This window comes from Pleurodeles waltl, chromosome 1_1 (assembly GCF_031143425.1).
Source record: "Pleurodeles waltl isolate 20211129_DDA chromosome 1_1, aPleWal1.hap1.20221129, whole genome shotgun sequence".
NCBI classification, from domain to species: domain Eukaryota; kingdom Metazoa; phylum Chordata; class Amphibia; order Caudata; family Salamandridae; genus Pleurodeles; species Pleurodeles waltl.
In genome coordinates this window covers 818,865,450-818,882,296 of record NC_090436.1, presented here as the reverse complement: position 1 = coordinate 818,882,296, position 16,847 = coordinate 818,865,450, and the positions used below count along the sequence as shown (strand labels likewise).

At 40.2% G+C, this 16,847-nt stretch overlaps 1 protein-coding gene across 8 annotated transcripts in view; it reads left to right on the top strand.

The window, feature by feature from the left end:
* The window catches only part of KANK1 (KN motif and ankyrin repeat domains 1), a 561,634-nt gene that overhangs the window by 492,749 nt on the left and 52,038 nt on the right, over positions 1-16,847 (top strand). For all 8 annotated transcript variants that reach the window (XM_069228585.1, XM_069228594.1, XM_069228570.1 and 5 more), the window contains 2 exons: positions 13,806-14,006; positions 15,297-15,402. In XM_069228585.1, coding sequence (XP_069084686.1) covers positions 13,806-14,006; positions 15,297-15,402 — 307 coding nt within the window. The remainder of the gene's footprint in view (positions 1-13,805; positions 14,007-15,296; positions 15,403-16,847) is intronic.

The following is a 16,847-nucleotide window of genomic DNA, read 5'->3' as shown; positions in this document are numbered from 1 at the left end:
CGACTGGGCATGCTCCTTAAACGTCACTGAGTTGTAGGGGCGTGTCTTGGGGGTGGGGGTGGAGTAGGAAAATAATTCACTGGGAATGCCTGTCATGAAAGGTTACAAAGTACATTTTTGCACATTACCATAACAAAATGATGATGGATCGAAAAACGAAGTTTCGACTCATGACTCTTGGAAATGCCCGGTACAAAACCATTGTGTCACTTTAGAAACCCTTAATAATTTTCTCGTCTTGCAGCATATATGTTTTTTTTTTTTTTTTTTTAAACTCAAGAAATATCCTAAAACGTCCTGTTTTACCCCATACACAAATGTGCTTTAGTCAGGTTCATTGTTTCCAAGAAGTATAAACGTTACACTTGGCTCCTTTCCCTAATAAGACTCGGGCATCGTATACAGGATATGATTTAAAATACATGATACTTTCTGTTTTTTTTTTAATGATAATTATGCGCAACATGCCAATGATGATCCCATTAGGAAACGGTATCTTGGAGTTGGGCATTTTGTGCGAGAACAAACGTTCTCGCAGAAGCCCTTGTGGTTGTTTCAATAGTTCTAAGCAGAAACTCAGAATAATGCCATAACCTTCTGGGACTGTTGTAAGATTCTTTCCCTTCCTTTGGCGGGATAAATTGTTCATTACTAAGCTTTGTATGATTGGAAGTACAGATCATGTTTTTCTGCAACAACAATAAAGTCTGTGCTTGCCAGTTTTCAGTTTGTGAACAATTGAAAGAACATTTGGTGACTGTTTCTAAATTGACCTGCGATGTCTAGCAGTGTTTTGCCCCCAGGAAAGATTATTTTCTTTGTAGAAATAATGCTTTAATTAGCATTGGCATCATTGTACTTCCTGGTTGCTTATGGGTAATTATCTGCCCTGCCCTTTGGGACATGGGGGTTCGAGTTACTGGTTCATGCCTATTCTGTTTGCAGTGCTGCTGAGGCAGCTCATGAACCATACATTTGGATTTTCAGCACATTTTCGAGCCCTTGGCAGTACCTGGTCGGGCTAACGAACACATCATGCTATTTACACTTAGGCATACAGAAAATAGTTGTCCAGTCCTTCATATGGCATGTCCACAGCTGTTATTCCATGAGATCTTCTTCAGGATCTGGCCATGTTTCAAGTGCTGTAGGGCATGCATACAATAGCTCCGTCCTGCTCTGTACTCCTGTGCTTGTCCATAGCCGCCTGTCTTTCTGTGTCCTTTTTTAGGTCGCGCGTGCAAGCACTCTGACGTGTTGTAATTTATCTGTGGACTTTTAACTACAGCCACCGCACGCCCATCACTATAACTCTTTCGTGGGTTTGCCTTTCAAAAATCCTTTGTTATCATTGGTAAAGGCTTTATGTTTGTGCCTCCTTGGGGCAGTTTTGTCACTGCCTTGGCCATCGACTCTGTTAGATGGATAATTGCACGTTTGCCAATATGTTTGCCTGCAAGCGAACTTCTTTTTCCTTTCGTGTCTCTCCTTCGTGCTCACGGCGGTTGTGGTGCTTTGAATTGGCTTGCCTATGTCAACTGTTTTACTTTACATTTTCAATTTATGTGGCAAGAAAAGTCTAGTTAGGAATTTACAACGCTAATAGCTCTCAGGGACTTTCAGAGCTTTTTGCTGTCATGATTGCCGACCTAGAAACATGCCAACACTCAGCATGAGTCACTCTGATCTACTGCCATGTGGAACAGATGGACAGCAAATGCTACTGTTTTCGACTTGCAGCCTGACTTTCTCTTCCCTGGTGTGACCTTAAGTTTTGGAAGAGGGCTGTTCTGTTGGGCATTTTGTTTCTGGGATATTCTCATTTTGACCAGCACAGCTGTCTTCCTTCTCCCTGTTTCATTGGTCATGAGATACCATGCTGTAGAATGGATGGATTTACACCCAACCTGCCATTAAAAATGTTGTTTCCCTTTTATCAAAATGGTTTATTCATCTTACTGTGTGGTACTACTAGTTTACAGGCTGTGAAAAGCAGGTGATGGAATAATATCAGTGGAGAGAACATTGCACACTATACTGGTATACCTTAAATAATGTATTGCAGAGAAAGTCATTTTCTTGAAACCCTTATCTTATTATTATTTATAATACTTGGAGGCTTCATTGAAGGACTTTTCAAGACTTTCTACTTGTGAGAAATTGGGTTGTTGGTTGACTTGGGTATGAGCCCTGGACACGCAACAGCCACAATCCCTTAAAGGGTGAACCACAAAAAGTCTCTAAATTAACCTGTCCTTAACCCTGGGTAGCTTGGCACAAAAAGCAGCCAGGCTTGACTTTGAGGCAATGTGTAAAGTTTAAGGTTAAAAATAGTGCTTAGAAAATAAAAACACAATTACAGACATCTGGTCATCTTTAGCACCACACCCGAGGGACCAGGAGTGCATTGAGACCTCTGTGGGGTCAAGACTCACTCAGGCTGGGTCCAGGTGGTGGTTCAAAATGGTGGTAATCTTTTTAGTTCCTGTTGCGCTGAACAGGAGGCCAGCAAACTAACCCTTGGAGCCACTTATTTAAGTCCTAGGTGCAAGTGTAGATGCAGGGTTGGCCTCTGAGGTTGGTTTGAAGACTGGCTCTTGGCAGCAAAGCAGTCATTACAGGTGCAGCAGCAGTCTGGCAGAGTGGCACAACAGCAGGCAGTCTTCTGAAAATCCTTCTGCGGGTCCAGTAGTGAACTGAAGAGTGGGTCTGAAAGACCTATTTTTTATAGCCTGGTGCCCTTCTCCTAGAAGGTGGGAGAAGTTTCTGAAAACAATCCTTGACTTAGGTGGGTGGCACAATAAGTGCTTCAGGCCCACTAGTAGCATTCATTTACATGCCCTGGGTATATGGTATACCACTCTACAAGGGACTTACAGGTAAATTAAATATGCCAATTGGGTATAAGCCAATTTAACCATGTTTCAGTGTTTTAGCACTGGTTAGCAGTGGTAAAATGCAGAGTCCTAAGGCCAACTAAAACAAATTCTGCAAAAGTTGGATGGTAAAAGATAAAAAACAAAGTTTGGGGGTGATGCTGCAGAGAGGGCCCTTTCCTACACTACTCTACCTGTATTTGTGATTTCTGTTTTTTAGGCTCGATTCACTGAGTTTTTACTATAACAAATTACCCTGATTTAATTATGACTTGGTATAATTTCCATGAATAATATGCACTTATTGTTGGATAAAAACTTTGTGAATCGGGCAGATAGTGCATCAATTGAGATGTTGGACAGTTGCACTTTAGACAAATCTATGATACTTTATTTGACCCTTGGTCGGACTACTATTAAAAGACCTAAGCATCTAAAGATCATGCAAAAACCTGCCATTGAACGTCCTGGTAGTGGTGGTTATCGTAATGGTTCATGAGATGGGCAAATAAAGTTGAGCAAACTTTTCTGCAAATCTAACACTGCTGTGAGAATGATTACAGATTGAGGACTAGTGACTACACACGAAATCCATTGCTTTCAAATTTATTCAAATCAGAGTGATGCACTCAAAGTAGGTATACCGTTTTTTCAAGTACAATCTAGTACGATACTTCATTTAGTTAATCCTTTCAATTGAAGTCCCAAACAAAAAAGTTCTCCTTCAATGTCCTAAGGATCGTTCAAGGAGTATAATTGATTCTTAGAAAACGACCACCTATACACATATACAGGAAGACGCAAGACATTCCATAACTACAACTGTCCTTGGCAGCACATCCATAAATCTTTTATAATATTCATCTGCCCCACATCCATTAATTAAAGATCTTTTTTTTTAATTCAGTCCACAAAACGAGGACCACGTAGTTGTTGCTGAATTTCAGGTAAGTGTCAAACATTCAACATATTTTAATGTGTTCAAATGCATAAATTCGTCAGAATAATGCCACCTTATTAATCGCATATCTAAATTCGAATTCTTCTAACATATAACAAACATTAAAAAAAAAAAAAAGTTGTTCCATTCATCTATCACCTGATTATCATATATCGGATACATATAGATCATACACTTTATTCACCATGTAAAAGTATTGTCAAATAATTTAAGCAGGCATTCAAATAAATACAGTATGACTTTACATTAGCAGTTGTCCTGCCAAAATCTCAGGAATTACAGTCATGCGGACCTATCTTGCATAACTTCAATACTCACTTTTTCATCAAATCGACCAACTAATTTCAGCCTGCAAAAATACATAGAATCCAAATAAAATAAAAAAAAACACTCACCCTCATATTCACTCTAATTAGCCCCACATCACATCACTCAATCAAAAACAATCATAGTATTCCTTCCATGTTATAAACTACAGATCAGTTCTTTCTTCATGTCATAATATCAGACAAAGTCTATCCAATAAACCTAGTAATCCACGTATTATGTGCCTCATGAACTATTCTCATGGTAGCCATCTTGATAATATCCACACGTTATGCTTTCATCAAAGGAGTTCCTTAAACAAACCAATCCAAAAATCCTTACTACATTCAACAATCCCAAATCACACTCCCTTCTTTATTTCCATTCCGACATCCCTTCCATCCACATACCTCTAGTAGTGTGATTTTATTAGTATCAGTCCGTGCCTCCCTTCCGCACGACATTCAAATTAATATTATGGGCGCCATCTTAGTAGTGTCAACACACACTACCCTTCCACCTCATAGTTAGCCAATCAAAACAATCAGTCCCGGGACAATAATCATGATTCACACCCCCTTCCAAACATCACCTCGCCAGTATCACCCTGTTTGGCGCTTCATGCTCATATCATTGTAATTAACTAGGTTTCAGTCTGTACCTCCCTTTTTAGGGCAGTTTAAACTAATTTCGTGGGCGCCATCTTGGTAATGTCAACATACAATATCCATCTCCCAAGTAAGTTCCTCAGAGTCCCGATTCACATCCATCTTCCTAACCCCCACTTAAACATCACCTCCCCCGTATTGCCCTTCGCAGCGCCATTGATTTTAAAGTCCTAGGTGCCATCTTAACATCATCAGCATCTCATATCCTTTCATTAAATTAAACCCATAAGCATATACCAATCAAAGATTCACACCCTCAAAAACCCAAACCATAGTACACTCACTTAAAACTTCCACTGACACCATCATAACCATACCTCCTTTTCTTCCAGACACAGTCCTCAAAAACATATGGCACCGCTTCACGTCTAGCAGTAATAGCACCCATAGCCAGGATGAGGAGTCCTTAAATACCCTAACGTGCTAATCACATTTAAACTCAACATAGAAAAGGGGACTGCTCATCACAACATGTTTCATCAAAAAAGGGCCGCCGTTTTGAAAGTAATCTTTGTCCATTTCATCAATCCATCCATTCACAAACCAAAAACAAAACTTGAGAAAAGATCAAAGAAAAAACGCCAAAACCAAATAGTTATCCAAAAAACATAAAGGAACATATCATATTCTAAGGTATCAAGAATGTGGAATATTAATAGCTGCATAATCACTCCTGGTCTTGTAATCATCTTAATATGAACCCAAGTATACTCAAACATTACGCTTATCTTCACAAGATACCTAAAAAAGAAATAAAAGTCATACAACTGTTCAAAGTTTTGGCGGCCAACTTCAAATTATCACCGCTACTAACACAAGTCCATTAATCATGTTGTTAAAAAGCATCAAGCACATCATTTTATAACAATATAATGTCCATCTTCAAAAGTGAACATAAGTGTGTACGAATAACATTCTCGTTATCAAAATGCATCAAAAATGGAAAAGAGAAATACATATCTTATTGTTATTCTGAGTTATGCGTCAATCTTTTAGTAACTAACGAACGATAGCATGATCACAAAACCAGTCACAGATATGATCAAAGCTACTCAGCCAGATATTTAACTTCAGCATCACTTTGCACATACCAGTGTATAACAAGCATTTACATTTCAATGGGTCTCGCAGTTGCTCGAGTTAGAGCTATTAGCGTTGTAAACTCCTAACTTTCCTTTTCTTGCCACATAAACTGAAAATTAAAAGTAAAAGAGTTTCACATATTTCACATAAGCGAGCCGATTCACAGTGCCGCTGCGCCCCCATAAGCATCAGCGCGAAGAGACAGACAAATGGAAAAAGAAGTTCACTGGCAGTCAAACTTGTCAGCAAAGTGCAATTGTCCATGTAACAGGGGCGATGGCCAAGGCGGAAACAAAACCTCCCCAAGGAGGGACAAGCATAAACCATTTACCAATGTCATCAAAGGAATTTTGAAGGGCAAGCCCACGAACGAGTGGTAGTGATGGGCGTGATTAAAAGCCCAGATACATACCAACATGTCGGAAAAGCAGCGCTTGCCCGCAGCTATGCTCGGCCTAAAAATGAGCATAAGTATGTATGCATAACATTCTCAGCAGCAGTAAGCATCAAAAAAGGAACGGGTCCTATTGTTAGCCTGAGTTACACAGCATGTTTAAATAACCGGCGATCACATGATCACTTATCCAGTCATCCTGTAGGGTCAAAATACACAGCCTAATTTTGCAAATGCACATAACATCCTCATTATTGGAATACATAGGAAAGAGAAAGGATAAACTGTTTCTGAGTTGCATATTGCTCCTCAAGCAATCTCAGATGACTGTAACCAAAGCCACCTATAGAACAAGGAATTGGATCGAAAACACTGATCAAATTATTGGAACTTCCATACCCCCAGTTAAATCATTCCTCCAAATATTATCCTAGTTGTAATTTGCTATTCAGACCTTTTATACATAGCACCAGAAGTAGTCCACACCCTATTACTTAAGCTTATTTTTCCCTGCCAACACTCAACAAAATATATGGGTCTCCGGCAAATTTATACCTGTTAACTATTTACTTTGTGGTCTTGTGTAGTTCTGGTTTACAAGAAGAAGACATTCATTCTTTGCACATCTTTAGAGATGTGTGTGTTTCTTCTGTTATAAAAGAGCACGCAGTGGGAATACCAATTTTTACAGTAATTCTGAAGCAGTTTTGTTAAAGTGGTACACAGTTAATAGCCTCATTCAGGAATAAATACATTATTAAAAACATAGCAAAGATTCACAAAATGAGAACACCTTTGAAAGTGCTAAGTACTCTGTTGTGACTTGAATTGTTGCTATGCATTCTCTCCTTAGTTACCAGTTCCCTGTTGCTCAACCAGTGTGTGTATGTGTGAGAGAGAGAGCTTGGGACGTGTGAATGGTCAGTTGGTGACAGTGGGCTGAGCAGCAAGGATGCTGCGCCTGGTGGGGTGTTACCAGTAACTTGTAACTAAGCTGAATAAACCTGCATCTTACAACCTACAAAGGACCCATCTTTAATTACAACACTGCGATGACTGGAGAGCAAATCTACACGTGGGAGGAAATTGAAGAGAACCTGAACCCACAGAAGAAACTAAAAAAAAAAAGATTAAGGGAAAACAAATGGACATTTAAGCCTGCAGTGAAGAAAAACACATTGGAAGCCCCACCAATGCCTTTCTCATCAGACAGCCTGCAGTTAACAGAAGCCTTGGGCATTTAAATGGCTTAATTTTAAAAGTGTATGCTGATTTATTGTGATTTTAGTTTCAACATGGTTAGAGTTGGCATATGCCGCATTTCATTGCTTTGGCAAGACATACTAGCGGGGTTTGAACCAGCAGCACGAATTAGCAAAGAATGCAGCATTTCTGATGTGAAGTTAACTGGCAGCAGACACTTGAGGAACTAAAATGCAGCTTTATTGGCATTCACTGTGAGTATGAACTAGCATTGAACCAGCACACAGCAATGGTGGTTTTGGGAGTATTTAAACCCATTACAGTGAGAGCTCATACTGTTGTGCACCACTCTGGCAAGACAAGCTCAATTTACCTTAGAAAACGACACAATGCATCTGCAGCCATCTTCCTCAATTGGGATGTTTTCAATGTGCTACTATGGCCTAAAAGGTGTAATTTTAATACAATAGTGAAGCACCTGTCATCAGTTCATCAAGGTTTGCGCCAGCGGCTATTGTCTAGTCATTATTCCATGAGAAAGGTGTACGGGGTGATGGGCACAATTTGGAACTTTGTGTCAAATATCATTGATTAGCAGCAAACATAACAGTGAGAAATGTCTTACTTAAAAAATTGATTTTTGTTTTCAACCTACTCGCAAATATACAGCTGACTATCTAGTGTAAGCTACATAGTTGCAGAGTACACATCTGTGTGCAAATTTTCCACAGGTAAACATTGGAAAAGTTCTAAGTGTTCCTGAAAAACTATAGGCGTCCAAGTGTTAGAGGGGGAGAGGTTTCAGGTGAGAGGTCACTCACTGGGACATTAATTGTTACTGCTGGACATAATTTTGTGCCATCTATAATGTGTTTTTAATGTCATACCGGTTTATCTCTGTGTGCTGTTATTAATTTGCTGCAGTGTTTTAATCCCCCCCTAAGTGTATTTTGTTTAATGCAAGTCTGGATCCACCTGCATGTGTATATTTTTAGAATCCTCAATATGTTAGTATGTGTGGCCATGCTGATTTTACTGAGTATGGCTGTCTATGCCATGCTGAATTTGCTGCCTATGTGGGTTTGATGCATGTGTAAATTGTTAAAATGCACGATATTTGTCTGAATGCTTTAATTTGATTTAGCATGGAATTGCTGAATCAAATACCCTAGTAGTGCATTGCAGGGCAGTGTACCCTAACGTTGTGTTGCAGGGCATTGTACCCTAGGTGTGCAGGGTTGTGTACCGTAGTGTTGCGTTGCCAGGCTGTGTACCCAAGTGTTGCAGGGCTGTGTACGGTAGTGTTGCGTTGCAGGGTTGAGTACCCTAGTGTTGCTTTGCAGGGTTGAGTACCCTAATGGTGCGCTGGGTACCCTAATGGTGCGCTGAGTACCCTAATGGTGCGCTGAGTACCCTAATGGTGCGCTGCAGGGTCGTGTACCCTAGTGTTGTGTTTCAGGGTTGAGTACCCTAATGGTGCACTGCGGGTCCTGTACCCTAGTAGTGTGTTGCAGGGTTGAGTACCCTAATGTTGCGTTGCTGGGACATGTACCCTTATGTTGCATGTACCCTAGTGCTGCAGGGTTGAGAACCCTAATGTTGTGTTGCAGGGTTGAGTACCCAAATGTTGCTTTGCAGGGTAGAGTAGAATTGTGTACCCCAGTGTTGGTTTGCAGGGTCGTGTACCCTGGTGTGCGTTGCAGGGTAATGTACCCTAGTGTTGGGTTACAGGATTGAGTACCGTGATGTTGCATTGCAGGGTTGAGTACCTAGTGTTGCTTTGCAGGGTTGAGTACCTAGTGTTGCGTTGCAGGGTTGAGCACCTAGTGTTGCGTTGCAGGGTTGTGTATCCTAGTGTTGCGTTAATGTATGGTAGGTAATGTGTTCATGAGTTTTGTTGCAGTGTGTTGCAGAAGAGAGAGAGTGTAGGGTTGTGTTGATAAGTATGTTGCTCCTATAGTGTGTGCAGGAGAGGGTGATTGTAATTGAACTGAATTATGTGATTGTTACTGTATCTGATATTTTAGGATTTTCATCTTTAGTCCTATTTGTCTACTGATTTGTTCAGTTCGAATTTGTACTACCATCTATTGGTCCTTATGTTAAAGGACAATGTTATTTCCATTATTCGTTGCTCAGCCTGTGTGTGTGAGAATGTTGATGAGAGTGCCCTTGTTGGTGTGAATGGTCAGTTGGTGAGAGAGGGCTGAGCAGCAAGGATGCTGCTCCTGGTGGGGCGTTACCTGTAACTAAGCTGAATAAACCTACATCTTACAACCTACAAAAGGTCCATCTTTAATTACAACATACTCTTTTCATAGCTAATGGTTGCTCAAGCCACTCTGACTGAATTGGCATAGGTTGTATTTATTAATTCCATCCTCTTATCTTAGAGAGGAATATGCCTTCTCAGCAGATGTGAACCAAGCAAGACATTTGGGTCATACTTTTAAATTGAAAAAGAAAAAAAAATGGTATACAAGCCATTTGCAAGACATGACTGAGTCACAGGGCGATCCTAGCACAGTAACAGTGATAATAGAAATGAAATATTACAAGCAGATGTATATCCCTATAGCCACTACAGGAGTCATGATTTCGGCGGCCACAAGTATACACAGCAGCAAGACACATGCTACTTAACTGTAGTGCACTGTGCACTGTAATCTCCTCCTTGCCCCATACCTATAACGGCCACTCCAGCCTAATGAATATACTCTATTAAAAAAAAAGTTGGATATGGATTGAAAATCACTTTAGCACTAAGAGGTCAAGCTCTGTATGTATCATCTCAGAAATACTAACAATGTAAAATGATGTGCATGATTAAACATTTGGTTTCAGAAAGCAGTAGTTCCTGGATAATTGGCTATTTCATTGTTGAAATACATCTCTGCAATTCCCTATGATTAATTGGAAATAGTGATTTACAGTGGTATGTTTTTTAACTGACATATAAAAACTTCTTTATGCACGAATGGGGTAGGGTTTTTTTTTTTTTTTTTTTTGCAAAGCACTTCTGTCAAGATGTCCCATTCACATGATACTCCAGGCTACAGTTGTGTGTCATTGACATCTTGGTGGTTTGCCATTGTTAATCACTGCTCCAATAGGCTCCATTTATATGGTGAAGAGGATTGATTCTTGGGTGATTGTCTGTGGCAACATCACTAGGAAGGATTCGGAGCATGCAATTTTTACCATATCTGGCCAATGTTCTAGAAATAAGATCTATTTAAGGACTCTGCCAGTGATGTCCTTGTTGGTCTTCAGGGTGTTGCCTAATTTCATTTGGTCGGCTGCATCCAACACTGCCTAGAGGTCAAGTAGGATCTGGAGAGATGCATCTTAATTGTCGGTGATGCTTCTAACTTGCATCCAAATAGCAAGCTTTATGAGTAATTCCAAAAAATCTTATTGTCAGAAATAAAGGTTGATTGCGAGAAGACATGGGGCCAGATGTATCAAAAAAGTGGTTTGCGATTTCCTAATAGCGAATCTTTGCAATTTGCTATTAGAAAATCGCAAACTGGGATTTACAGCAGTGTGTTTTACACTGTTTGCGATTCCCAAATGGGTCGCAAGAGACCTGCCTCATTAATATTCATGAGGCAGGTTGCATTTCGAAATGGCCACAATCACAAGGATGGTGACATGCTTTTTTTGGGGGGGGGGGGGGGGATGGGGGGGGGGCAGCAGACCACCATGTCAGTGATTGCTTTTAAATAAAGCAATGTTTTATTTTTTTATTTTTTAAAGCAACTAGTTTTCCTCGTTTTCACTGCCATTCTCAAAGGGGAAGGGGTCCCCTGAGACCCCTTCCCATTTGTGAATGGGTTACCACCAATTGAAGTTGGTGGCAACTGAGAATGTTTTGCGACTGCATTCATGGTCGCAAAACATTCCTACATGCCAGTGCGATTCGGTATTAGAAAGGGACGCCTTAAATACGCCCCTTTCTAATACCGAATCGCAAAAGCAGAATGCAGTTTGGTTAACAAGTTCCCGAAGCTCATTTTTCTTTGGTACATAGCTAATCGACTTGAAAAAGGCTTTGTACATCTGGGCCAAGGTTTCCAATTTCATTTGCTTAGGAAGGCAGATCTTTTGATGGAGTAATATGTTGCTGAGATCCAGTATGTGTAACAGTGATTTATAAACAGATGATTTACTTTGCTCAGTGTGAAGTGTCTTTGTGGGACATAGATCTGCTAGTTTGAATCAGATTAGGGTGATGATGCTGAAAGTAGTCTTGGACATGGAAGTGGGTTTTGACTATGTGGAAGTTCGTTGCTATTAAGTATGGTATTTTTTTCTAATTTCTAATATCTAATAACTTGATTTTTATGAAGTGCCTACTACGACACTTTTGCTGTTACTCGGGTTCTCTGTATTACCAAGTACACAAGTCTGGATCTGCTTTGCCTTACTAGAACTTGTGACCTGCAAGTCACAATAGATCAATCAATCAGTGTTTATAAAGCACAGCTAATCACCCGATAAGGTATACAGGCGCTTGCAGGTCCCGGAGGCTTATTCGAAAAGCCAGTTCTTAAGACCCATTTGGAATTCTGTTAGTGAGGTGATGGTCCAGTGGTGTGTGCAGAGACTGTTCCAGGTTTTTTCTGCAGCGTGAGAGAAGGAGCATCCTCCACTCCCGCTTTGGTAGATGCGGGGAGTATGGGCAAGTGAAAGGGAGGCAGAGCATAGTCTTTTCGACCGTTGGTGGAAGTTCAGACGGTGATTAATATACACTGGTTCTTGGATGTGTACATCCTTATGTGAGTGGATCAGCAGCTTGAATTGGCATCTTCCGTACAGGGATTCAGTGGAGTTGCTTGAGGTGGGGTGTGATGTGGGTTCGCCGGGGAAGACCGAGGATGATTCTGGCTGTGGTATTCTGTATGGTCTGACGTCTCTGTAGGGGGTGTGCGGCGATTCCTACGTAGAGGGCGTTGCCGTAGTCCATTCCGCTGGTGATGAGGGCCTGTGTCATGGTGCATCTCGTATGTATAGGTAGCCACTTAAAGATCTTACATAGCATGTGCAAAGTGAGGGAGCAGGCAGAGGAGACAGCGTTAATCTGTGATTTAATGGTGACCTTGTTGTCAATGGTGATGCAAGATTTCTGGTGTGGTCGGAGGTGGAGTGGGTGTGGGTTCTAGGTGTAATGGCCCCCAGGAGTCAGTCCATGTGCTGCTGTTGTTGCCAAAGATCAGTACTTTTGTCTTGTTCAGCTGCAGGCAGTTGTTCTTCATCCAATCAGCAATGCTTATCATGCATCTGTGGAAGCTGGTTTTGGTGGTGGACGGGTCGTCGGTGAGTGAGAGGATGAGTTGGGTGTCGTCTGCATAGGAAATTATGTTGGGACCGTGGGATCTGACAGTGTTGGCCAGCTGGATCATATATGAATTAAAGAGCGTGGGGCTGAGTCCTGAGGGACACTGCGGGTGATCTCCTTGGGTTCGGAGATGAAAGATGGAATGTAGATCTTCTCGGTTTTTCCGGTAAGGAAGGAGGTGATCTATCTGAGCAGGTAGATTTTTGCAGTCTGTGTTTATTGGGTCATCTGACGTTCTTCTAGTTAAACAGTGGTGTTAATTTGAGTGGGTAGTTAGAGATCCAAGATGGGGGGTTCATTTCTAATTTGTTATCAGAATAATTCAATAATAAGAACGGGACCTCTGTGTGGGTCATCAGTTAGCTGTATATGTTAGTTTCTTGTAGTGGATGCAGGTTAGATTTATTTGGGAATTCAGCTAGCCTGCTTTTTCTTGGATATTGTATTATAGCAAGGCAGTTGTTCAAAATCCTTTGTACTGCTGGGCAGTGTTTAATTTGTAAACAATAATAATTAGCACAGTGGCCCAAATGTTTCCAAAAAGCCCAGTGGCAACACTTCTGAATGTCAGTGTTGCAGAATGCCAATACTTCCTAATAGTTATTATTTCACCTTGTGCTTATTTCATCTACTAATATCCTATCCCTGCCCTGCATTGCGGTAAGTTCCTTTTCATCTCTTCTTTTTTCTTATGCCACGTCTTTCCATCGTTCTCTTCCTTATTTCCTCCTTTGCTGTTTTTCTCTCTCTTCTTCTATGACAAACTTTGTTGAGTAAAAATAAGTCCAGGTCCCCAGAAATGAGTGCCTGTGGCCTCCGCCTGCAACCACCACTCGAATTAAGCACTGCTTCTGAGCCAAATATATACACTCTAATAGTTTTACATGATCAGAATGTGGGGAGTCTTTTTCTTTGAAAGTGTAATTTGCTGTGTTAGGTTGTGTGCTAATGACTTACTCCTGTTTACCAACAGATGATCTTGGGTCTGACTCTCACGGTCAAATTACCAACACAAAAGTGACATCAAGCACTCGAATGGTTGAACATGAAGTTAAGACCACCCAAGGGGAGAAGGTTACGATGAGTGTTGCAATGGGTCCAACCAGTCAATCCTTTCTTGATTCCAACAGCACGTTACCTCTGTCTGATGAAGAGATGATCTCTGGACTCTATGGTAATTTGTGTTATGTGGTGACGTTTAACAATCCACAGAGTATGGGATATCTGTGACTGGATATCTGTGTCTGCCTAGACATTATACCACTTATGCATACAGTGTTATATGTAATGGAGATGGCATAATATGCAAAACAGGTCATTTTTTCTTTACAGTTTCTTATTACCTACAGGGTGTCACTTTTGTTTAAACCAAGAATGTATTTTAATGTCAAATTCTTATGTTATTGTCTATAAAGTCAATAACAGCTGCACTGTTGATACATTGTATCTCATGTCATCCCATCTTTTTATCACCCACCAATCAATCATTCTTTTCTTTATTCCTATTTATGGAAATATTTCTTCTGAGCTCACAATTTGATGTAGTGCTTACATTTCTGACAATAGTCCAGCTATTTATGTCATAATAATGGGCCATTTTTTTACATTTGGGGCATTCTTGATGATAATGTGACTAGCTCTGGCCTAATAGTGACTCAAGGAAAAAGCACACAAAGGGGGTCCCTGAAATAGTAATCTAAATTACAAAAGAAAAATGTTATAATGAAATACAAATCAAACATAGATCAACTACCTTTTAGTGTATATCAAATAAATAAAATCCTAACAACCTAATCCTAATCTCAACATGACAGATACCATACAGCAAAAATCAAATATATAAACAACACAACATAGACATACAGACCTCAATCCAGACAACATATAACAAAATCGAGAACAAACACACTATGACCAAATATCAAACAATCAAAAACAAATACTCAATCTTAACACAAATAATTTCCTCAATATAATAACATATATATATATATATATATATATATATATATATATATATATATATATATAAAAATTCAATATAATTGTTAATATAAGCAGATATAAAAAAAAAAGTCCTTTTTTGTATGTGGCGGTTTTGTATATATTGTCCACCAAGATCATATGCATTTGTACTCAGCCAATTTTTTATAGATCTCCAAAAAATATATAAAAGTCTCTGCAGACTTGCTGCCTCATCTGCTCTCCGTAAACTTTACTCACCGAGTACCGAAAAAAATGTTGTAAAAGGAAAATGAAAGTAGATTGTATGTTGAATAGGGAGGGTGGTGTTTGTAGATGGGTAGGTACTACTACAAACAATCAGATATTGGTCTATTATATAAACCTATATGCTAAACTGTTTATAATATTGAGAAATGTGTGCACCTTTAGAATAACATTATTTAGTAGGTGCTTCAAGTATGTGCTTTCGTATCAACTAATGTCAATGTATTCTCTTCAGTAAAAGGTAACCAGAGTGCATTAAAATCCATTATGAAAAAGAAAGACGACAAGAAGGTGTCCAGTAACACTAAGAAAAATCTTCAGTTCGTTGGGATTAATGGAGGGTAAGGCATAGCACATTTTTGCGCTCTCTATTGCTTGAGTAGTCTTTTAATATTCCCTGTTTTGTTTGGTCAGCGTACTTCCTTTGTGTACCTTTTTGTTCCTTTCACCTAACATGCTATTCATTGTCTACTCTATAGCTCCTCCTGTAATTTCACCATTAATTTACTTTTTACGTATGTTAATTCCTCTCTTGTTTTAGTCTTGTTTCTTTCTTTCCGCTCCAGTTCATTTCTCCGTAATGTTTGTGTTTCCACAAGCTAGTTTTCGGTTTTGTGAAAAGCCTGTTATAAGTAATCCGAGTGGTTCTGCATGTCTTTGTGGAGACCAAAATTGTCCAGTATTCTTGATCAAAAGATTTACTTGCTTGTATGTATTGTGGAATATGTTTGCAGTCATCGGCAGATCAATGTGGCGTCCAAAGCATTTCACATCTACAAGAGGTTGAATTTAGACATAAAGGCAATTTCAGAACTTCATTGGGTTACTTGTCCCTTAGTCGTTCCATGTGTTGTGAGGCACAATGCCTCTTTGTACCAGAATTCACCAAAACCTATGTCGGGTACACCCTTATCCAGAGATGCTCTTACACACTGGAATCTGCTCCCGTTATGAAAAAGCACTGGCAAAGCCCTTAGGTCTAGTGTTGCCCGCCACCCTTTTGTCTTAGCCAGTGCTTGTTTTCTTTTACCATGCTTTTTGTATACATTTTATGGGGGTTCTGCGGGAGCCCCATGCAATATCTATAATAAAGATTGGCTAAAAGCTAAAATATTTTTTGGCTTAAAAAAAGAACATCTTTTGTATATGTTTATATTGCAGTTCATAGCCCTGAGGGGAACTACTTTCTGTGTGGATGTGTTACTTGTGAAGTAGAAGAATATTGTCACTCGCAGCGAAGTTAGTTAGTGACTGAAGTGGGCTGACGCACTGCCCCATGCTTTATGCTATAGTGGGCACCAGAAATATGTGAATGATACAACAGATCAAGGAATGAAGTAGTCTGGATAACAGCCTCTATGTTTACTTATGTTTTATTTTTGTGTGTTCGATGGCATGTGTAGCTGCAGATACACACGCTGTGCATTATCCTTCCATCTAGTGTTGGGCTTGGAGTGTTACAAGTTGTTTTTCTTCGAAGAAGTCTTTTCGAGTCACGGGCCGAGTGACTCCTCCCTTTCGGCTCCATTGCGCATGGGCGTCGACTCCATCTTAGATTGTTTTCTTTTCGCCATCGGGTTCAGATGTGTTCCTCTTCGCTCCGTAATTCGAATCGGGGAAACTTAGAAAATCATCGAAATTCGTCGGTATTGTTTGCGTTCGGGACCGGTTTAGTATCATGACATTGGCACCGACAACAAGACCGCTTCGGCGGCCCTTCGGGGCTTCCGCACTTAATCAAGGCCTGGTCGGCCCGACCACACCCGTCGACAAAGAACTAATGGAC